The sequence below is a fragment of the Phalacrocorax carbo genome, chromosome Z (genome assembly GCF_963921805.1).
Source record: "Phalacrocorax carbo chromosome Z, bPhaCar2.1, whole genome shotgun sequence".
Lineage (NCBI taxonomy): Eukaryota > Metazoa > Chordata > Aves > Suliformes > Phalacrocoracidae > Phalacrocorax > Phalacrocorax carbo.
In genome coordinates, this window is record NC_087548.1 from 21,290,115 (window position 1) to 21,314,461 (window position 24,347).

The 24,347-nt window shown below is 38.3% G+C and overlaps 1 protein-coding gene across 1 annotated transcript; it reads left to right on the top strand.

Annotated features, from left to right (window-relative positions):
• The first annotated feature begins 76 nt into the window (after positions 1-76).
• On the top strand, positions 77-23,954 carry DDX4 (DEAD-box helicase 4). The gene is made up of 15 exons (XM_064438811.1): positions 77-137; positions 2,481-2,567; positions 2,761-2,847; positions 3,200-3,283; positions 5,887-5,928; positions 7,262-7,404; positions 8,449-8,601; positions 9,754-9,908; positions 11,863-11,992; positions 13,056-13,222; positions 16,307-16,452; positions 17,214-17,313; positions 19,466-19,736; positions 19,894-19,980; positions 22,043-23,954. Exons 1-15 carry the CDS (start codon positions 98-100, stop codon positions 22,121-22,123), a joined length of 1,773 nt encoding a protein of 590 aa, XP_064294881.1. The 5' UTR covers positions 77-97; the 3' UTR covers positions 22,124-23,954.
• The last annotated feature ends 393 nt before the right edge of the window (positions 23,955-24,347 follow it).

Genomic DNA, 24,347 nt, shown 5'->3' on the forward strand with positions numbered 1-24,347 from the left:
CCTACTCTGAAGTCAAAGATAGCTTTGAATGCTAAGTTTATTCTTTTTTTTTCTGATTATAGATGCTGACGAATTTCTGAACAGACAGTGGCAACCAATGAGTAGATCTAGTACTGGAAGGAGTTTTGCAAACAGAGGTAACTTTCTGGAGTACCTGTAATGCTAGTGGCAAGCTATATTTAATACATGAAATTTTCCGTATTCAGTTTTGTTCTATCAGAGCCAAATGCATATTTGTGACTTGGAAGGTAATAGCAATGCTTATTTCTGTGTAATGTAGGCACTCAGTATCACCCCTTAGTTTTGACTGCACAATGTAAAAATACCACACTGTATTTGCTAGGAGGCGGGACTCTACATTTAAAATCAATGTTTTGTTTACCTCTTGCTATGATTCAGATTTACCTGAAGAGGGGTATTTTACTGATAACTTCATTGAGTCATAATGTAGTATAAAAGGCAGCTGAATATTAGTATTCACATATATGCCATGTGAGTATACCAGTGCTCTTCTGTGGAAGATGTAAAAGCTTTCTTGGGTGTCCCTAAAGCAATATTTAGTCCTGGTCCTCTTCCTGCTTATGATAGTGTGATCTGTATGCAGTGCATATCAAAGAGGTTAGTAATTGGCAGTTTAGCAGTACTGCGGCATATGCTTCCACCAGATACTACCACAACCACATAGGGCAGTGGAAGCTACTATCATGTAGCATCTGTCTAGATAGTTCTATGGCTGTAAGTGGGACTGGTGATGAAACAAGGAAAATGAATACTCTAGTCCTGGTTTGGGCATGCTTAGCAAAAGATCTGACCTGCAGAACAGCTGTGGAGTCACTTGAAGTTATGTTTATTCTTTCTACACTATTTTTGCATATCTTGGATTGATGCTCATTGTAGCAGAGAAATGCTAGACTTGTTTGACTAAGCAGGCAGCAACACTTTGGTGCTGTGGAATGATGACAAGAGGTCTGCTCTAGACTCTGGCAACTGCAAAGTAGTTTTCACTGTGAAGTAACTCACAAGCTGTATTTAAGGTCTGTAGTATCTCGAATCTCTTTTGCACGTGACCCTTTAAGATACATGAGTTTTTATTTTATTTTGGAACTCAAATGACACAAATTGGTATGCGCTAAGCATTGGTGGAGAAGGAGCTACAGATCTGAGGTAGCAGAGCCTCATCTCATTTAGCAGAAGATGCTCTTTGTCATTACAAGATGATAGAACAAGTGTTCAGTTAGACAGCAAAGACTACAGAGTAAATGATAGAAGTTGACTGCATGGATTTAGCACCTGAAACTGTTCAATCTTAAATGAGAAATACCTTGTTTATGTATGTGGCTGTTTACTTCCTCTCCTGCCCTGTCAGAAAAGACTAGGGAAAGGGGTTAGAAATAAGAATACACTAAATACTTGGCACTACCTGTCCCAAACAACTGAATAAGCCATTTTTTAGTAATAAGAAAACTAGAAATTGATATATCTGGAAGGCACGTTTTCAAAGCCTTCCTCTGTAGGAGGCAGCAACTGCAATACTACCTCAGTCAACAGTACTGGTTATGAAAACTGAGAATGCTGTCAGTTTTCCTGTGACTGAACTAGGGGACTGAACTATTCAGCATGATAACTGAAGAGTTGAAAGTCAGTAGCTTATATAGCATATATGCATGTAAAGTCAAATACTTCAAGACTTAATGTTTGATTTGCTTCTTGCAGGAAGCAGTACTACAGGAGAGCAGTAGACTCTTCTTCTTGTCATGATTTTGGCAAAACATATTTCTTCCCTTCATTTTTTTCATGTTGTTGGGTTTTAACCCCAGCCACCAATTAAGCCCCACACAGCTACTCACACATTCCCCCCACCCCAGTGGGACAGGGTAGAGAATCTGAAAGGCAAAAGTAGGGGAATTCATGGGTTGAGATCAGAACAGTTAATTTTATTTTAATTAATAATATTGTCATGAAAAGGAAAATGAGAGAGAAAAGCAAAACCCAGGGAAAAAGTGGTGCAGCTGCTCACCATCTGCTGTATGATGCCCCACTAGTCCCTGAGCTGTGATTGCTGTCCTCCCCCTGCCCATGCTTGAAGCCAACTCCCCACAGTTAATATATGGAGCATGACATCATATGGTATGGAATATCCCTTTGGCTAATTGGTGTCAGCTGTCCTTGCTGTGCCCCCTCTGGGCTTCTTGTGCACCTGGCAAAGCTTGGGGAGATGGAAAAGTTCTTGACTAGTGTGTTACTGACTTCATTCTCATACTAAATCCAGAACACAGCACTGTACCAGCTACTAGAAAGAAAATTAACTCCATCTCAGCCAAAGTCAGGACACATATTTAGGCAAATCACTTAATTTATTGTACTTTTAATCTGAATTCATAAAATAAGGACTGCAGTGAGTAATTACAAAATTAAAGGCACTTGATGTGCATGTGCAAAGCTGGGCAAACTGAGTAGTTGTGTGCTATGCTGTACTGCAGGTTTTCAAGAAAGGAAATTTGTAGAAGATTCTACTACACAAAACAGATGTCTTTGGGGATTTCCTGGTGCCTTTGGACAAAGTGAGAGTAAGTTTGATTTTTGTGTTTTTTTTCTTTTTACATTGGCTGGTTTGTGTGGGAACAACATATGTTTGGTCATTCTTTCTGGGTTTGCTTGCTCCCTGAGAACAAGTATAAAAGTGAAAGCTATGAAACAGATTCTGTTCTTCAGCTGAGTTGTGGAAAATGGTTGGAATAATTGAAAAAATAGTATCTGCAGGTTTTCGAGAAAGAAAATTTGTAGAAGGTTCTACTACACAAAATAGAGGTTTTCGGGGATTTCCTGGTGCCATTGGACAAAGAGAGAGTAAGTTTGATTTTGTGGGTTTTTCGTTTTTACATTGGCTGGTTTGTGTGGGAACAACATATGTTTGGTCATTCTTTCTGGGTTTGCTTGCTCCCTGAGAACTACAAGTATAAAAGTGAAAGCTATGAAATAGATTCTGTTCTTCAGCCGAGTTGTGGAAAACGGATGGAATCTTTGAAAAATAGTATCACTGAGAATAATTCAGCATAGGGTGAAGTTACAAAGAATCTGTTGGGGCTGTTGCACTGTGTAGAGTTTTTGGGGTAAATAGTATTAGCTTTAAGCATAGTATTTCATTATACTAATTTTAGACACTATATTCACTATACTGTATTACTTACAGGTCTTACAGGTGTTAAAGACGAGCAAAGAGACAGACGTCAGGTGCGTGTGTTTCCTGGCTCTAGAGGAAGAGGAGCATTAGGAGGTCATGCAGGTGAGACTTTTTAGTAGGGCAGGGAACTCTTCAGCCTTCCTGATTCCTGATTTGTGGCAATGCAATACCCTCTCAGCTTTGTTAAAGGCTGTGACTGTGGTTTTTCTCTGTCTGAATTAAGAACATATGGCAAATGTTAAACAGCTTGCTTGCATGACCACACAAGACACATTTGTTGCTTGGATAAATTTTAGTAATTGGAATTTGCAAAGCTGTCTAATGTAATTTTTTCTTCATCCTACTGCTACTGTGTCAGTAAATGCACAGTGAAGTGGAGGTGCTAAACCTGAAATTCAAAGCAAGTCTTTAATACTTGCTTGATTTTTTAAATAGTCAATCTAGACTTCTTCCATCCCCCCTATAACAGGAAGTATTGTTTTAGGCTTTTCCAGGCTGACAAGTAAGGTTTGTAGCTCCAAGAGGCCAGGTCTTCCTGAGGACTTTATTCTAATGTTGGTTTGTTTTGCTGTCTACAAATGATATTTTTCCTCATGCCTCTATTTTGCTTTGGCACTGCTGCTACTGTTACTTGTATGCTATGTGTTGTGCTACTTAGAGCATAGTAATCTATCATTCACAGGTCCTACAATTCAAATTAGAAATACCATGGCTGATAGTCTTAATGTAAGAATGTTTTGTGATACTGGTAAAAGAATTTTTCACTGTAGAAAAGATAACAATCATTTTATGTATGTTCAGAAGTGATGCTTAATATCCAAAGAACAATTGATATGCCTCTATTTGACTTAGTTCAAATTAAGTTTTTCAGATTTTTAGTTGAAATGATTTTTAGAAACTTTAGAAGTGTTTATAGAGGAAACATGCTAATACTCACAATGGACATAACTGCATACTTAACGCAGCATAGTCATTCCTTACTTTTTCATGACCATTGTATGTAAAGACTGTGGATATTGGTAGGCAACAGTTGCACTAGTCTGTATAGAGGTTCATGTGGAAAGATAATTCTTCATAAAGAGTAGTCTGTTGCACGGGCAGTATGCACTTACATAGTAAGAGAATGTGTCTGGATCTAGCGAAGCAACAACAAGCAGTGCTACACTGTTGTGCTGCCTCCATCTCTGAATAGCGATCGTGTCACTCCAGTAGAGTTTGTAGAGGTAATGAAGGTAGGTCTGTGCTGGCTTTTCTTAAAGTGGTTATGTTTTTTGTAATTAAAGATGATGTGTAAGTATATCTTCTGGTGGAAAAATAAGTATTTAAAAGTGGTTACACACACTGTATGTTGCATCTTTGCTTGGATTCTGTGTCACTATCTTGATGAAGCTGTAGTTTTGCAGAGCTACTTAAGAGTGTTGCTGCTGAACAGAGCATTCCTGATCCAAGTGACAGTACTGGCTGCCTTTTCAGAATTGCTATTTATGTTTAGAGTTAATAATTCATTATTGTTGAGAATGAGAAATTGGATTAATATGCTGCCCTGATGTAGTCTTTTGTGCTTGCACTGATGCAGTGAGGAAGAATGCAGATGAGGGAGGGTGAAGGAGGCATTGCAGGGTCACTGTACTTCTCTGGTACCTATCTTAAAATTGTTAGTCTCAAAGCATCGTTTTCATTGAATGGCTTGAGGTGCACATATGAATAGAGAACCTATTAATAGCTTTTGTTATTGTCTTTCGTCTTCACTCAGTCTTGTGTTGCTTTTTTACATTTCTAGCCTCCTTTCTTGGGGGGGTGGGGGTGGGTGGGGGAGACATACCTTATATTAAAGGGTTTTTTTAACCCTTCTTTGAAATCAGCAACATAACTTCCTGCACAGAGTAGCCAGAGGCAACCAGTTAGGTTTAAGGCTTTTTCTGTGTATGATAAGAGTGAGGACTTAAAACGATTCTGGAAATGCTGCTGTTAATAGCTCAGTCTTAATACAGTTTTTACGTATGTAAAACGTGGTACTTCCTCACTCTTAAGGATAAATGTCTTTGCTTTCATTATCACTTGAAAAACAGCGTGCGCACACACAAAATATGTGGATGTCAAGGTCAGAACTTTAATGGACTGGATGTTATAAATGTGTGGCTCTTGAAATAACAAAATAGTTTCATCTTCTGATTTAAATTATCTCTTTACTCTTGCAAAATTACCTTGGTGACACTGAAGTTTATGGCTATGGCTCTTTAGTTATTGAGAAGTTGGTTATATAGCATAAAAAAATCTCCTGATTTTGTGGAAACGTTGAATTGTTCTTAAAAACAGGATGCTGCAGCCAATAGCATGTGTGAATTTCTTGTTACAATGCTTTATCAGTTTTTGGGGAAGAACCTCACTTAAGAGGTAACAAAGCCAGGTTATAAAACTGGTGTTTCTGTGGCATTTCAATTTCTTGTTATAGAAACTTCTTTTGCTCAATATTCATCTCAAGTGAATATAGACAACTACGTTTGCCCTTGCAAAACATCCTGAATTTAGGAGGGATAATTTTTCTTGGTTGTCTTTAAATACACTCATTCTACCAACTGTGTCAGGATGCAGTGAGTTTTCTAAGTGCCTCTAGGGATTTTTCATGAAGGTTTTTACTTCCATTTCTCTCAAATGAGCTTTTTACCTAAAAACAATTAACTCTGGAGTGCTTTCTTTAACAGCAGCAGCTTCTGAAGAATGCCAAGGAGCAACAGGTTCTGAAAAAGGTAAGTAGCTTCTTCACAAGTAACATGCCAGTTCTAATTTGTTTTTAACTCAAGGAACATTGTCTTAAGGTTGCTGGAAGTATATTGCATAAAAAAAGAAGGCAGTGATATGGATAAATGCATAACCATCTCAAAACTGTTCATGTAACATGAGTTGCCAAGCAAATACTGTTGAATTAAGTTTAAACGTATTAAGTTTATCTTTAAATTGTTGGGCAACACAGTAGCTGTCCTCACCTAAATAAAGACTAACTTTTTGGAATGGAGTGCTGTGGAATTACTGTCTTGCGTACTTTCTTCTTTCTAATGGAAAAGCTTATCTACTTGAGACACAAGTGTTAGAACGACTCTATTTAATATAGAATTAATTAATATTTTAAATGCTAATTTTTAAACAGAGAATATTAATTGGGAAGAGTGTAGGCATCTAAGTGATTATAGTTGTTAAAGCAAACCATGATGGAACAGTAGATTCTCAGTTTCAGATGCTAGAGTATCTGTGATGCTATTTCTGGAAAACAGGCTTGATGTGTTTTGCTAAGTGCAAGTTAGTAATAGAATTTCATTATTTGTATGTGCAGGAGATCAGGTTGAAATGTGTGATGAATAATGGCCTTCTGACATGTATTGTAAGTGTCAGTTGGGACTATCTATTACAACATTTACTTACCTGCAGTGTTTTTTGCCAATGACTTTAGCCTTTTTTCCCTTCTCATACTCTTGATATGCAAAAAGACAAATAGTGAACGCCTGACTTTTGTATGAATAACTTTGATTCCTGATCCTTCCTTATTTGAGGTCCCTGTGAAATGCTTTCTGCTGCTAACCTTTCAGTGAGCATAAAAAATTCATTTCTACCTGAGTTTATTAGCTAGAAAAATACCTTAAACACAGAACTATAAATGCACTGCCATGAACAGCTTAATTTTATCCTTGTTTATTAATAAATGCATTGTTATTGGATAGGATAATTTATGGTATAACGAGTTTTTGTGGTAGAATTTTTTTGCATGGTGATCAAGTAAAGCCTAATAATTTTTGTGAGTAGCTCCTCAAAGTAAGGTCCTTAAGCAAATGTGGGACAAAAATGCTTTAGTAAAGTCTGACGTTATTTGTGAGTTTTAGGTTTAGTGGTATAAAACTCAGTTCTAATAGGATTGACTTACGAAATTTCTTGCCTTCCTGGAAGGTGAGAAGTCTAAATGACATCCCACTGAACTTAGCTTTAATACTGCCATACTAAACTAAAACAGTTTAGTATGGAACTAAGCTTAAAAAAAAAGTTTAAGTTTTCTTTATATTGTTCATTAACTTGAGTGGTTTTGTTTTTAAGTTCCAAAGGTGACTTATGTGCCCCCGCCTCCACCTGATGATGAACAAGCTATCTTTGCACATTATCAGAAGGGAATTAATTTTGACAAGTATGATGACAGTATCGTTGAAGTGTCAGGACTTAACCCTCCAGCACCATTACTGGTTAGTGAACTCAATTTTGGGGTTTATGTTGAGCATGATTCTGCAAGGATGTATATGAAGTCTAATACTCACCGCTAATGAAAATATTAATACAGATTTTGAATCTTGCAGACGGTACTATGTAGGAAGGAGATGCTGCCCATTTGAAAGATATAAATTTGAATTCAAAATGACACTGATAATCTATAGAAATAGTCCAGAGAAAGTAATACTGGGTGGACAGGAAGTATAGTCCTTAAATTGCAGAAAAATACCAGTTTAGTCCTTGAAAGAGGGTTTTGACAGCAGTTTCTGGGAAGGCTGGTAGAGTCATCTTGTTGAAGTCTTACTGGGGGATCTTTAACAATGTAAATGAACACCTGTCAGAAAAGTTTTCATCTGGACAGTGAGGTTTTTGAAGTAATTTTCTAGCCCTGTTCACTGTGGCTGCTGTTCATTTTTTAACTTTGCTTCCACACCATACCAGGTGGCTAGTAGTTAAAAAAAAAAAAGCAGCTTGTTTTAGTGAGAAGAATGAGGAAGGGCAGAAGGGGTAGTAGCACCTGGGTTGAAAGAAAAGATGCAGAAGTTTTTTCCCATCCATCTTCTGAAATGGTTTCTCATGGAAGTTAAACTGATACTTGTCATCTATGATGCTTTTTGTTCCTGGACAGGGATCTTGCTTTAGCTCCCCTTATTAGTTTTAGCACAGAGACTGTGTATATCTCCTACGTGGAATGAAAGTGGTTTAGTTTGTTTTCATAGCATGCCATGGGGTGAGTTTACTGGCTTGAATCCAGATATATGGGTTCTGAGCAGTTTTCTCTCAAAACTAATAAGGCCACCTGCAGGCCTTCACTGTTCTACAAACAGCTTTCTTCAACCTGCTCATGCCATTCAAATGAACCTTTGTGGCTTTTACCTCTAGGAACCTTGGCAATCCAGATCACTGGTGACACCCCCTCAAAGTTAATACTTCTTAGTGTTTGGATGCCTATATTCTATGATAAGCATCTCTGTTTTTAAACTTCTTTGGTTGTGTACTGCTAATTTCTTCTCTTACAGACTTTTGAAGATGCTAACCTTTGTCACACTTTAAACATGAACATTGCTAAAGCTGGATACTCTAAACTTACTCCAGTGCAGAAATACAGCATTCCTATTATACTGGCAGGACGGGATTTAATGGCATGTGCCCAGACAGGATCTGGAAAAACTGTAAGCATTTTGTGTAGTATTCATACTACTAGAAATGTGTGACTGTGAACCTTTTAGGTGGATGCCTCAGTCTTCCACATGCCCGATGCTTCACAGCTTGCTGTCTAATGGCTTGCACTACAATGGCAGATGTAGAATTAAGCATAGATACAAATGATGGATGGGTTATTGTATTTTTGGGCTAAATTTCTTTTTCACTTCAGTGAACTAGTGTCTTGATACAGCATGCCAGTCTGCAGGGCTACAGAATCAGATTCAGAAGTTTAGGCAGTCATAGAAATTACTGATGAGAAATAACCTCAGCAGTTGAAAGCTGGGATTTGTTTCCATATTTTCTGTTTCTGTGGGTTTTTTAAACTTTTGCCAGAATGTAATGGTATATTGTACTGGTTTGTCATCCTTGGTTTGATCAAGTCTGATCTGCGCCAGACTTACTTTTAGATGATTCAGTATTAAACATGGAACAGCGTTGAGAGTTGATATTAACTTGGCAGTTACCTCACCTTGTTAAACTGCCTAATGTACCCAAATCTTATCACTGGCAGCTCTGTATGAGAGTATTTGGATATGCAGTGTAACTTCTTGCCATTCAGTATAGTGTGGAGTTCTAGCTTTGCTGTTATGTGGCTTAATGGTTACTTGCTTTGAGAAATCTTTTGTTTGCAGAGGGGGAAATGTCCAAAGCTTGCATTACAAATATTCTGAATGCTTTTGAGGCTGCTGTACAGATTCTATTTTGAGGCCAACTAGTCCTACATGGAAATAAGGGGACTGGTGCAGCTGTGTTGCAAATTGATCTGCTGTTGTAGTCTGGAGACTGGTGATACATAGTGACCTTACAAACCTACTAATGATTATGTAAATATTATAAGTAAATGTTGAGGAGGGGTTTTGATTCTGGGGTACATAATTATCAGTGTAGGTCAGCATGATGTGTGGAAACAGCCTGAAGAACACGGAAGTTAGCTAGTGCATGACAAGGAGAAATAAGGTTAAATGTTCTATAGTGTGTTCAGGTCAATCCTTTTGCAGTGTGATTTCCTTGAAGTTAGAGTGCTGCATCATTCTAGCTTTAAGACTGATACGCAGCTCTACTGTGACTGATGAAAACTTTCAGACTAAACAGCATAAATACTGATGCGTTTTTTCTAGGCAGCTTTTCTTATACCAATTGTGGCCCACATGATAAGAGATGGTGTAGCTGCCAGTTGCTCTAAAGACCAGCAAGAACCAGAATGTATTATTATCGCACCAACGAGAGAACTGATAAATCAGATCTTTCTAGAAGCAAGGAAATTTTTGTATGGGTAAGCTTTTGCACTATTAACTGGTACTAATTATTACTTTGTCTGAATCAGCAGTGCTTTATTTTTCATGAATACTTCAAAAAATTTTTCTGTGCCAGTTGAATGACTACAAACACTCGAATTTAGATGGTAATAGTGGTTTGCAGGTTTCTTACTATACGGCTAGGGATTTAAACTCATCTTCCTTATATTGGTGGTGGGATGCTTACTCCAGCTTGAAGAGGAAATAAGTACTAAATTTGTGTCACATCATCTTTACTAATGAGACAAATGAAATTTCTTTAACTTCTTAAAAGAACCCTTTAAATTTAGCTTGCCTTATATAATTTAAGTTTATTTTCATCTTGACAAAAATAGACGTATGTGTTAAGGGTTTTTAGTTAACTTTTGGTGATGGTTTCTAAATAACTCTGTAATTCCCAGTGGTTCTGGTCTTGGACAGAAATTTCACAGCTCAAGCAAGCTTTTAGCTCTGCTTCTTCAAAACAGAACAAAAGGTCTAAACTTATCGTTGAGCTCTTGGATGTTGCATGAGAGTACATTTGTACTAGTTTGCCAGTGATAACTTCTGATGCTAAGTGAAAGGTTTCACAGTGCACAGGAAGAGGATTGGCTGTAACGGCTTGTTGCTGTTAGGAGGTGGTATGAAGAGCACTGTCAGTGCAAAATCTGGTGGGCTAAATTACTTGAACATGCAAAGGCAGGTCTAAACTTATGCTTGGGCATCTGTATCTGCCTTTAGGAAGTACTATTGTGTTTGCAAATCTGAGTAAGCATGTCACTAAGTGTAGTTTCTTAATATCTAAAACTGCTCTGTGTAGCTAGTTCTATTAATTATGCTATTTCAAACCAGATACAGATTATTTTACAATAAAATAGCTTTTGAATTTAGAAAGCTTCTGCTACAGCTGCTCTGCAGTACAAAGAAGATAACCTGCATTTGGGGGGAAGTTAAACAATATCAGGGTGTGAATCTCTTGCCTCTGAAGTATTGCATGCATATTGCTCAGCTCAGATTCATTATATTCTTAAGCTCTTTTGTGTAGTTCAGAAATAAAAATATGAAATGTATATTAATTGATATTGGATAAATGTTGAAATGTTCAGTCCATCCTGTTTCTATTCTTGACTAAAGCTTTCTGAAAAGTTCCAACTAAACCTGGTAAATTTTTACCAGTTTTACCTGATTCATCATTGTGGCATATGAAGCTGAATTAGTATCTACAAGAACAGACAATCTGAATTTGAGTATGAAAATACTCATCGCATGCATATAAAAGCCTTAGCAGGAGGTTATAAAGATAAGCTTGTAAACTTGCTCTTCAGCTGTGTAAGTTAGTTCTTGCTTGTAGAGGTGATTTCCTACAGGAGAACAATATCTGATGTAGTTTTACTTGGTAGGTCTAACATAAAACCTTAGTAGGAAGAGTACGAAGTAGTTTATTGTTTGAATGGGTTTGCGGTTTAATGCTTGAGTGGCACACTGCGTGGCTAGTGTGATTAGTTGCTTTACAAAGATCCTGGGTTGGTTTTTTCCACTGTCATTTCAAGGTGTGGAAAGATTGCTTCTGAAGCTCTAAAGACATATATTTGGTGGTTCTTCTTTTTCTGAGTATGCCATATAAAAGGGGACAATGCCTAACAGCATTTTGACTCCTACTGCCAGTAAGTCTCAGCTGAAGAGGGAGGGACGAATGTAGGTGAAATGAAGTGTTCTCTCCAAGTAAGCCACCTGTGCAGCCTCTGTTATGTAGTATGAGTGGGAACTCTGGGCTTATGCTGAGTGAGTTTCTAGTCTTGGGTCCTGCTTTTGGTTGTAAGCTGTGCTGTATGGTGAAGGAATTGAACCTCTCTAAGCTGGTTTATGGTAGATCTGATGATTTTTTTACATACCTTCATGAAAGAATACTGTTTCCGTACTTATATAATTAATCCACTTTTTTCTATATAACAGAACTTATATAAGGCCTGTTGTGATCTATGGAGGTACAAAAACAAGCCATTCAATTCGTCAGGTAATGCAGGGCTGTAATATACTATGTGCCACTCCAGGAAGGCTTCTAGACATCATTGGAAGAGAGAAGGTAAGATCTTAAAACTTAAACTGAATTCCCTAAACACTCCTAGCTTTTTACATACTGGCTTTCATTCTTCAAATTCAATAGAAACAAAGATAGAGCTGTGAAAAACAGTCAGTATGCTGCCTTTGTACAGGCACTTATTAAAGTACAAATGACCTCTTATTTGAATATATAAATACCATGAGGTTTTTGAAAGGCTATTATGAGTCCAGATCTCATGGTCCCTTTCAGGGCCCACTGGAAAATATCAGTCTGAATCAAACTGGCTGCAGTGATATTGGGAATTAAATTTTATAGTTCAAATACATGGAACACTTTCTCTTAGTTCTTCTGGAAAATTCCAGAGCAGGTTTTCAGTTGACGTCCTGTTTGTTTTGCTACAGTAGCTTTTATCTGTCTGGAACTATGCTAATATTAATTCTCTGAATGTTTCAATATAGATTTTGTTCCAACTATAAAAAAACTCCAGGTATAATATAATGGTTGGAAAAATAAAAATTCAAATAAGTTCAAATTGACATTGCTGCTTATGATAATGGTGGCTCACTGATGTTGCAGTGGACAAATGAAGTTTGGAAAAACACTTTTTAATAAACTGGAGATTAGAAGCCTAACAACCACAGACAGCCAATCAAAATGGCAGTCTTGGTCAACATCAGTAAAGCTGTAAAGTCCTTAACACTTTCTGACATAAGTTCTTTTCAGAACAAAGGCATCTTTGAGAAGAGATCAGGGTTATATGAGAGAACCTTTTTAAAACTCAGACATAATTTCAAAATATATGTGCTGAATAATAGTTTATCTGTAGGATCTGTCTTGGTTTACACTGCTGAACCAAGGTCCAAAGCACTTCAGTGTAGTCATACTATTAGAATTAGAGCAGATTAAAAAGTTAAATAGAGGCTCAGATGCAAATGAAACATAATGTGCATAGGCTTTTATTAGTGAATAATTAACTTCTACTAGCAAGAAATAAGTAAAAGGTGGATTTTTGGCAATTAGGATGCTGTGTAAGTGTACACTGTCAGTGAACCAATACAGTTTTTTTTCACTGTAATACTTGCAGATTGGTTTGCATAATGTGAGGTATTTGGTGCTGGATGAAGCGGACCGCATGCTTGATATGGGTTTTGGTTTAGATATGAAGAAGCTGATTTCTTACCCAACCATGCCATCAAAAGACAGACGTCAAACACTAATGTTCAGTGCTACTTTTCCTGAAGAAGTTCGGAGGTGAGTAAAGTAATACCGGAAATCCATCTTAAGATGGACTTGTATAGAGCTAAATGTCTGAAGAGTTAAGAATGCTCCTTATGTTTAAAAGCTGATTATCTTGATAGAAGATACTGAAAAGCTCTGATATTAACATTCCTTGTTGAAAACTTCCTTTTTTTTTAGTTAACAGCACTAGTAACTTGCATAGATTAACTGCTTAATTTTGGTGAGGACTCTAAAGCAACTTATGAATTTTGTCTGAAGGCTTTTAAATTCCACTTATGCAGAAGTCCTCATGTGGCCCCTGTTTGTTTCTTGTTCCTCCACCACCACATCTGTGCAAGCTCAAAAACAGTGATCTAGCTGTTTTGCAGGCAGGACTGGTAGCACTGTCTTTGGCACCAGGATGTAATATAACCTGTCATCCCAATTATTGCTCAACTCACCAGCCTTTCTGATATACAATTCTTACCTATATGCATAAGCGCTGTTTGGTTTTGGTAGCTTTAAGGCTTCCTCAGATGGGTTTAGGATCTATCTTAGAGCTCTGCTACTCGCTATCCTTAAAGTTCCACTTTCCAGACTCTGAGAGGACAGTCTCCAACAGATGGTAGTGGCATTGCTGAGCCTGGGAGTAACAGAACAAAACATCCATTCTCTGTAGGTGGATGGAAATTATTTGCTATTTCCACTTTTGAAGAGACAGGCATGTGAAGACACATTCTTAAATTAGAAGTCTAAACTTCAATTTGAGGAGTTGACATAATTTTTGTGGTTTTTGTGGTAGGGATACTGTTGTGACAGTATCACTAAAAGGCACCAATAAGTATATTACAGTTCAAGAGCATGTAAACTGATAAGACCATTGCAGTGAAGTATGTTGGTACTTCAGCGAGTCAAATCCTGACAACTTTTTTCTGGCCTTCAAAAAGCCTGAAAGATCTTTTTTGAGGTGGGGAGAAAAAAATCTTCAGTAGTTGACTGTCCTGAGTGAAAGAGGGGAATGGGCTGCTTTCTCACATTCAAATAGGTAAAACTGGCAGGTGTTGGGAAGATGAATTGCTTTTTGCTAAGGAGGATTGAATTAACTTTAAACTCAGACTTAGGTCACCTGGTGTGCCATTGGTTCCTCAGTCAACATGTTTTTCATGGAGTGTTTTGTATTGAAAGATGTCATAGTGAACTAGTACGGCCTTGTTTCTGGAGCTGGGAATCAAGCATTCAAATGATACTGTACATGAGTGTGGTTCATATTCATTCCATGTGTTTGGTGTTGAGTGTTGGTCTTGCTTATCACTGCATCCTGGGAAAAGATCAGGTGTATCTCCCTTTAAGATGCACAATGTACTCTGATTGGCTTGGGTGTTGGGGTTGAGAAAGGAATCTTGATCCCTTGATCTTTAGATATGTTAGCTTTATCAGTGTGTTTTTGCTAATGCTCCTGCTGTGTGTTTGCTACGTACTGAGGGACGAGTGAAGAGTACTTGTAAACCAGCATCTGAAAGGAGGAGATCCCTTCAACTGTGCAAGACACTTACTGTCTGCTTCTGTTTAATGGAAGAAAAGAAAAAAACAAAACCAAAACTAACAGATCTACCTTTCTGCTGGCAGTCTTGCAGGATTTAGAACTGCTTCTAGAATGGTTAAGAAACCTGAGTACTTGCATCATAGTTTGGAAGTGCATAATAACTTTCTTGTAACCTTTTAAAACTGAAATGCTTAAAGGTGATGTCCTCATTTTAGACAGTAAAAACCCTTCTTGTCTGGAGTCAGTTTCTTCCTGGATTTACTGCCTTTCTGATTCTGGAGTCAGGAAAGCTAGTGTTTTCCCATACTCTGCTATCAAAAGACTTTGGCCAGTGTACTACTTTGGTAGTATAGGAGAAGGTACTTTCTTTAGCCCTGCTGGGTTTGGTGAGTACTCCCAGATTTAGTTTTAACATTTGGCTTTGTACCTGAATTTGGGTCTCTGCTGTTACATAAACCATTGGTCCAATCATGAAGATTCTTCCTGTGCATGTGAGTTGAGAAAACCAAGCATTTCCTCACTGACTGGTGAACTTCAGCTTAGCATTTGGGGCTTCATATATGCCATTAAAGGTTGTCTTTCTTCTCTCACTTCCTGTTTTTTGTTTACTGTTCTGTTTTCAGGGTTTAAACTTGCCCTTTACTTTCAGTTTAGAACTCTGAGATCTTAAACCAGTAAGATCTTAAGACCAAACACATTTAAATCTTAACTTCTTTATTTCCTATGGAAAACACCTTGGCAATTACACCTATAAACTAGGTGGGAGATTCAAGTCCTTAGGATGGTCCTTTAACTTTTTAAAGACTTTCCTTTTAGGAATTTGTTCTAAAACTTGAGATTGCCTATTGTCATTTGAAGGTTGACTTGTTTACCATCTGAATTCTACTGCTGTGGACACTGCTGTGCATACACTGGACATGAAGCAACTTGTTTATTGATATGTTAATACACTCAGTAAAATTCTCAGGTGTTACGGGGCATTGCAAGGAATTACCTATTTTGGTGAGTTTGATCTCTTGGATAATGTCATATGTAAGGGATAACTGAAGAGGAACACTATCTGAACAAAATAGTTGCCATAGGCAAAAGGTTTAACAAAAAGGTATGTAATAAACAGTTTGTTTTTAAGCACTGCTTTTGTTGAACAGTCAAAATGGATGGTGTTGTCTCTTTGGAGGCCTGTTTTGAATTCTGGCCTGTCCCTCCAGCTAGTGATGAAATAGAGCCGTGACAATGTTGTGTGAGCATGTATGTCAGTAACTCATTACAAGCATGTATGTGGAACTCCTTCTGAGATGGCTATAAAAAGCAGTGTTTGTATTATGAGAAGCTGCAGGGATGTAATCAGTCTGTGCACCTTCTTATTGATTGGTTTTTTGTGCAGCTGTCTAGAAAACAATACAGACACTTTCAGCTTTCAAAAAAAAATGCACATATGACTACTTATACTCTCTTGTGAGGAATGATACAAGTATTTGTGGTAAGGGTTGCTTAAACATAAATGAAGTTACTTGATCTTAAAGCAAAAATAAGCTACATGATAGAATTCATGTTGCTCAATTTTGTTTTTCAAGGCTGGTTGGCGATTTTTTGAAACGTGATTACTTATTTGTTGTTGTTGGACGTGTGGGTGGAGCTTGCAGTGATGTTCAGCAAAATGTTCTTCAAGTTCCTCAGTATTCCAAGAGGGATAAGCTGATAGAAATTCTACAAAGCACAGGTAACTTCTGTGGAAAACAGTCAGCCATAAGGAAAGACAAAATCGCTGGTTTTTAAACTTGTGGTCTTGCTATTGACCAGGTCGTTATTCCATTGTTAAGTGTTACATGCTTTACAAGACTACTGACTGAAGCTTGAAGTGGACCTCTAGGAGTTACAGGTTTTTAGGCATATTTGTGTTAGGGGTATTTGTCAAGGTCTCATCTCTGAGTACCAGCAGATGGTACTAAGCTTCCCAGATGGTTAGTTTCTTTGTATAATCAATTACAATACTTTAGCATTATGTCCAGATCATAGGTGTATTAAACTTCTTTTGTGATCATTTGGGCCTATATTTTGTTAATGGCTGGGATTTTTCCATTTTTATGCTGGCCGTATCTTAAGTTTTAATGTTGAAAACTGAAAGAGTTTGGAAATAAATAATCTGTGTACTTTGCTGTTCAGTGCTCAGAATGGTGTGCCACTTACAGCCACATGCTGTAGAAAGGGAGTGCATACTTATCACAGAGAACAAGTGCATTGTGTTTCTCCTTTTGAGGAGAAACACAATGCACTTGTTTCACCTTGGTTTCTGTGTTGATCTAAAAATTGATGGATTGAATTTAATTAGTTCAACACAGACAAGAAATTACAATTGCACTTCAAAGACTTCACTTAAAACCCATACTGATATTAGGTGTTTCTGTAAGTATCTGCAGCTGTGAGTAGTGAAAATGCATCAGGTTTCAAACTGCAGTGGATCTCAACTCTTGTTTAACACAGGTAATGAACGAACCATGGTCTTTGTGGACAAAAAGAAAAAAGCAGACTACATTTCAGCCTTTCTTTGTCAAGAACGAATACGAGCCACTAGCATCCATGGGTAAGGATTTTTTTAAGTGAAAGTGAGGTAATGGTATTAAGCAAAAGTCACTTAATACTATAGCTTATCCTAGAATTAAGGTTGGAAAAGATGTCTAAGATCATCAAGTCCAACTGTCAACCCAACACCCCCATGCCTCCTAAACCATGTCCCAAAGTGCCACATCTATGTGGTTTTTTGAACACCTCCAGGGATGGTGACTCCACCACCTCCTTGGGCAGCCTGTTCCAATGCCTGGCCACTCTTTCACTTAAGTTCTTCCTAATACCCAATCTAAACCTCCCATGACACAATCTAAGGCCATTTCCTCTGGTCCTATTGCTTGTTACTTGGAGAACAACACCCACCTGGCTACAGCCTCCTTTCAGGTAGTTGCAGAGAGCAATAAGGTCTCCCCTCAGCCCGCTTTTCTCCAGACTAAACAACCCCAGTTCCCTCAGCTGCTCCTCATAAGACTTGTTCTCCAGACCCTTCACCAGCTGCTTTGCCCTTCTTGGGACATGCTCCAGCACCTCAATGTCCTTCTTGTAGTGAGGGACCCAAAACTGAAACACAGCATTCGAGGTGCAACCTCACCAGTGCCAAGTACAGGGACAGATCACTTTCCTAGTCCTACTGGCTGTGCTATTCCTGATAGAAACCAGGATGCTGTTGGCCTTTTTCGCCACCTGGACACACTGCTGGCTCATGTTCAGCCGGCTGTCAGCCAGCACCCCCAGGTCTTTTTCCTCCAGGCAGCTCTCCAGCCACTCTTCCCCAGGCCTGTAGCGTTGCATGGGGTTGATGTGACCAAAGTGCAGGACCCAGTGCTTGGCCTTCTGAACACAGTTGACCTCTGCCTATGGATTCAGCTAGTCCAGATCCCTCTGCAAAGCCTTCCTACCCTTGAACAGATCAACACTCCCACCCAATTTGGTGTCATGTGTAAACTTACTGAGGGCATACTCAATTCCCTCATCCAGATCATAAAGGTACTAAAAGAGAACTGGCTTCAAAACTGAGCCCTGGGGCATACCACTTGTGACCAGTCACCAACTGAATTTGACTCCATTAACCACCACTCTTTGGGCCTGGCCATCCAGTCAGTTTGTGACCCAGTGTCCTGAACAGGACAAAGTGTGCCCTGCAAAAGTCCATGGCAGTGATTCTGCTGACTCCCCCTCCTTAGCCAAGAATTGATGACTCTCTCATTTCATGGTCACTAAGACCAAGATGGCCTCCAACCACCACATCTCCCATCAGTCTTTCTCTGTAAGCAGCAGGTCAAGCGAGGCCCCTCCCCTGGTAGGCTCACTTACCAGCTGTATCAGGAAGTTACCTTCCACACACTCCAGGAACCTCCTAGACTGTTTCCTCGCTGCTGTGTTGCATTTCCAGCAGGCATCTGGTAAGTTGAACTCCCCTATGAGAATAAGGACTACTGATGGTGAGACTTCTGCCAGCTGCTTGTAGAATGCTTCATCCACTTACTCATCCTGGTTGGGTGATCTGTAACAGACCCCCAGCAGGATATCTGTCTTGTTGGCCTTCCCCCTCATCCTTATCCATAAGCACTTGACCTCATCGTCACAATTGCTAAGCTCTATATAATCGAAACACTCTCTAACATACAGAGCTACCCCACTGCCTCTCCTTCTTTGCCTGTCCCTTCCTAAGAGCTTATAGTCATCCACTGCAGCATTCCAGTAGTAAGAGTCATCCCACCATGTCTCTGTGGTGACTAAGTCATAGTTATCCTAATGCACAACGGCTTCCAGCTCCTGTTTGTTGCCAATGCTGTGTGTGCATTGGTGTAGGTGCACTTCATTTGGGCTACTGATTTCACCGCCAACCTCAGCAAGCCGCCCCTAGGCTCCTCTCTAGTGAGCCTGGCTGTACCCCTTTCCTCCTTTGAACCTAGTTTAAAGCCCTCTCTGAGCCCCACCAACTCATGAGTGAGAGCTTTCCTTGAGATTTCTTGTTTGGCTGTGTTTTACTGCTAATCGGTTAAAAAAAATCAGAAAGCCTAAACTGGTAGTGTCTGCATTATTGGTGTCCTGTTCCCCCACGCTGAGAACTACTTCTGTCCACAAAACAAGACCTTTTAACTTGTATCTTAAATAATACTGCAGATGTTTCAAGACACCCCTTCTAACCATTGTTTTCTTTGCAGAGACAGAGAACAGAGAGAGAGAGAAGCAGCTCTTCAGGATTTTCGTTCTGGAAAATGTTCAGTTCTCGTGGCAACTTCAGTGGCAGCAAGAGGTCTGGATATTGAAAACGTTAAATATGTTATTAATTTTGATCTTCCTCCCACCATTGAAGAATATGTACACCGAATTGGACGAACTGGTCGTTGTGGAAATACAGGCAAAGCAGTCTGCTTCTTTGATGAAAGTACAGATGGCCATCTTGCACAGTCTCTAGTAAAAGTGCTTTCAGAAGTAAGTTTCCAATCTTAGTGCTTAACTTTTTTCGGTTCTTTACAATTTCACTTTAATGCGCTGAGCAACTGTTACTTTTTTTGGTACAGTTATGGAACTCTTAATGTGAATTGGTAAAGCAGTTGAAGTCTCTAAATTCACTTTTCTAATTATGTAGGCCCAGCAGGAAGTTCCTGTTTGGTTGGAAGAAATTGCTCTTAGTTATCAAGGAAGAAGAGTCTTTACACCATTTAATACCAAAAAGGTAAGTCTGGACATGATCTGGAAGCCTTGGCTTTTAGAACTTTGTCAGTAAAAAAGTGTGTTCAGCAGTGTATATTCAGAGTAATGTCACTGAAACTTGTTTCAACTGCAGCTGTGTCCCTTATCTTACTTGTGCATCTTCAAAGTGCTCGGTATTTCTAGAACTAATTTTGGACGACTTGCTTGACTTGGACTCTTAGTGTGGCCTTATTAGCTGTGTTAGTCTTGACGTGTAGTGTGAAGAATTCTTCTGCGGAAGAAGAGGTTTATGCAAACATACACAAAGGCTATAGTTCCAGAAGTTCCTCTACTGCACATGTCGAGTACGAGCAAAGAGTTGTTAGTCATATAGTCACTGCTATGAATCGCTCGGTCAGTAAACAGTTTGACTGAAAAGTTCAAGTAATTATAGTTACATAAATGCCCCAATCTGATCCATGTCAAAATTGTTCTTAATATCTGTGATGAGGAGGAGCTTTCCGGTCTCTTGGTATGGCTGATACCAGATGTTAAAAAAGATTTTGAGTAAATGAGACAGCCTTGGTGGCATAGCTCTCAAATCACTCTGCAATCAGTAGTTTAGAATAAATTCTGCCTACTCTTCGATTTTTTTAAATTTTTTTCCGACCAATATTTGCTACTTCCTGCTTTTATCTATGTGGATTTTAATGGCTTCATCAAAGCCAATCCTTGATCTCTTGCTTCCGCTAAGAACTTTATCACATCTCCATTGCATTCTGAATGTTAATATTTTCTTAGAAACAACAAGAGAAATACTCTCACTGCTTACACAACGTCTGAAGCATGAGTTCAAGCTCAGACCTTCCTGATACTAATTATCGTTTTCTGTACCATAATTACGGAAAATATTGGGTGTGTTGGGTGTATTTACATGCCAGACTAGATCCCTAATCAGATCTGAAATCTTTTTTTCCTTTGGGTCTTCATGGAATCTCAGTTACACACTTGAACTTTTGCTTCATTCTTGTACTTAAAGCCTCAGTGGATCTTCTATATTCCTGTTCATAGATGCTTTTTAAATTTGTACAGATTGCTTTCAAAGGTGGATCTCATCAACTTTTGAGTCATATTCCTTCCAAATACACATCTCCAACCTTTGTGGAGTGTCTCTCAGCATTTCATGAAATCTGTGATGTCTAGGTCCAAGTCTGTCCTTCATGTCCTTGAGTTACAAAGTCTGACTGTGACAATTTGTCCACATACTTGTGAATGGAATAGCTTCAGGAGAAATCTGTCTGTCTTGGGAGTATTGCCCTCTTCACATATATGCAGTGCACCAGCTCTTGAATTGGAGATCATCAAGTTCTAATTCCTTTACAAGACCTTCTGATGTCAGTCAATCTGAAATAAACTGTGCATTTGTAAACAGCCTCTTTTCTTTGAAAATAAGTATTAAAGCTATTTATTGCTGTTTTACTACTGCTGAAAGAGAGGCTTGTATATCTAGTGTTCAATAAGGATCCTGATGCCCTTTCTTCTGGGGAAAGAAAGGTAACATTTATGTTTTTACAACATTCACTTTATCTTTCAAAGGGATTGCGTGAAAGAGACATTTGATAAGCAAATGATGAGTTTGAAAGAGGAATCTGAAGGCTTTTGTCTGGTTATTTTGGACCATCTTATAGATGATTGGACTTCATCCTTTTCCATAGGAAAAGGATTTTGATGAGAAAGCAATGTAGACATCATTCTTAAATAAGAAATGGAGAAGGAAGATTTTCCACCAAGCTGTGAACTGGTTTGTGTTGGGTAAGAGGAGGAGTTGTGTTTTGAACTCAGCTCAGCTCAAGTTGGGAAGGATTATTCCCATGCTTGATAAAATCTGAGGTTGATTAAAGTGCATTAATTTCACACTGGGGTCTAAAACTTACGTATAGAAGTTTAATGATAAAAAGAGCTTCTGTATTAATTCAAAAAATACAAAGTTCAAATTACCTTGAGACACATGCATGAAGAAAGCTAAAATTGTTTTGTAGTGACTTTTACTCTTAAATGATTGAAAGGATTAATGATTCTAAACTAGCACCTGTTCTGTTTCCTAGAATTACAGAGGCAGAGGCTACATGAACCCAAGAGGAGTGAAGATGTTGCATTCTGCAAGTGTGTTTGATTCATGGGCGTAAAACTACTTTAGTACCAAACTAGACTATATTCACTTGTGCTTGAAGTGAACTGTTGCACTTAACGTTCCTTACTGTTCAGCTTATGGGACACTTAATTTTTTAAAGATTAGCTTGTATCATATGCTAAAGCTTGCAGCAGTGTATATGTATTCTGTTATGATGAACCCAGTGATTACCACAATGTAGGAAGTCAAAAGCAATTTTTTATGGAACACTTCGGTATTGAGCATTAAAACTTTCAGTATGTGTTTGCTTGGTAGCTAATATGTTGCTGTAAAAAGATGAGCGTTTTGCAAGTGTAAAATAGTAGATCACTTGAACTTACTACTTGGTTACCAACATCTTGCATGAGAAGATAGTCTTGTGAAAACCTAGTTTGGGAAAGAGCTTTATGTATAGGGATCATCTAACTTAATGTTTATTCCCTTTTGTAACAGGTCAGTTATGAAATGTGAATCTAGTGATGAGATGACTTAATCCTAAGGATCTGTTAAACACCTTGTAAGCAGTTACTTAATAAAAGTTTGAAAAGTGCATATTGGTGGTTTCTTCTATATCAGATTCACAAAAAAGCCTATGTCACTGCTGTTTCATGAACTGGTACTATTTTGACATGCATGGAACATGTAACTCCATATGGAACTAAAGGTCAGTGGCTACATCCACAACTTAGAAATACATGTTTTTACATGTGTATCTCATATCTCTCTTCAGAGAAAGATGGAACCCTGTGTTGCTTCTAGTTTAATGTTTTTGCCTTTGACAGACAAAACTATTCTGCTGTTTCTTCTTGTGGAAAAGTTTGCTTTAGAACAAGCTTGGTGGCTCATGTCCAAAAGGGTTTCTGAGACTTGTAGAAGCTCTAGAGGGTAAGCAGCCATTACCAGATAAAGGAAACTTCCTTAAAGTTGCTTTTTCTTTGAAAAAAATTTTTTTCATTTACCAGCCCAGTGTACTACAAAGATGCATATAATTTTGTCCCAAAGAAAAATGGCAGGTCTATTAAAATACTGTTATTTTTTCAGACTGTTTTACTGCTACATAATATGCAAAAAAGTAAAAGATCTTAATTGTGTACTTGGAAGTGAGCTGAAGGGATGGTATACCTAAACTGGAATTCACAAGCAGTGGATGTCTTTAGGCTGGAAGTCTGTGATTCAGAGTTACAATATAATGGAGAGCATGACTCCTTTTCCTGACAAGACTCCTTGAGGCCTTGTGCATCCATTCTGAATTTTAGATAAGAAATTGAGGGTGCTTTTGGTTAATGGCCACAACAAATGCAAGTGAACTGTAGCTTTTGAAGGAAGCTGTACAGCTGATCTGTTTCTGTAAAAAGGAAATACTGTTACTGGCCACTTGTGAAGGGAACTTGGCTTAGCTTTGTTTAAAGGACTGCTTAGATCACTGGATGTGTTTTGCTTTGTCTCCCAGCTTATGCCTTTTGAGTTGGCAGGGGGCAGCAGAGGTAGTTCTGTAACTGTCTAAAGAGCTGTTCTGGCCCTGTTCTTAATCACTTGCACTGAAAGCAAGACAAAAAGGTGTGGTTCTAGATTGGAGTTATTGTAGTGTTATGTCTCATTTTGCTGCTGGGAAGCTTTAAGTGTTCAAATTGCTCAACATCTTCCTTTAGAAGCACCACATGAAAAACTGAACATGGTAAAATTTAATCTTTAGAGGAGTTGAAGGTACAACTTGTCACACCTGACTAAAGGCTGTAAGTTGAGGTGGGTGCAAAGTAAAGCTGCAGCAATCTCAGGCTTGCATTTTATTTGTAGCATGGGAAGTAATGATCAGAATAGCACTTTAGTACCTATTACAAGTTATCAAATATAACATCTCAAACTACTCCTACAAGAATAAAGAGTATTTGTGTTCTGATAAACATCCTGTGTACATGGGCTCTCCTTAAATATTTTGAGGAAAGAGTATTATTCTTTGTGTAATCTGGGGTGGGTGGTAAAAGGGTTGATAATCAGTCTGGTTTTCTGAATAAACATTGATTTAGTTAAAAGTAAAACTGCAAAGTGTATATATGTACATACTTACAGTATCTTTTCAACATGCATGTCTGCTGATTTACTGTTTCATTACTCCATTTTTTTATATATACTTTTTGCATCTAGTCTTTCCATGCAGGAACTTTCTTGATTAATTTCTTCATGCTTCTAGGTAAAAAGAGGTTGCTCAGAACTTCTACTTGAACTTGCCTGCATGCAGTCCT

Bases quoted from the DNA above. Each gene is read 5' to 3' on its own strand.
- DDX4 (XM_064438811.1), top strand. From the start codon at position 98: ATGAGTAGATCTAGTACTGGAAGGAGTTTTGCAAACAGAG. The intron at 138-2,480 runs GTAACTTTCTGG...GCTGTACTGCAG, and splicing joins AAGGAGTTTTGCAAACAGAG to GTTTTCAAGAAAGGAAATTT. The intron at 2,848-3,199 runs GTAAGTTTGATT...CAGGTCTTACAG, and splicing joins TGCCATTGGACAAAGAGAGA to GTGTTAAAGACGAGCAAAGA.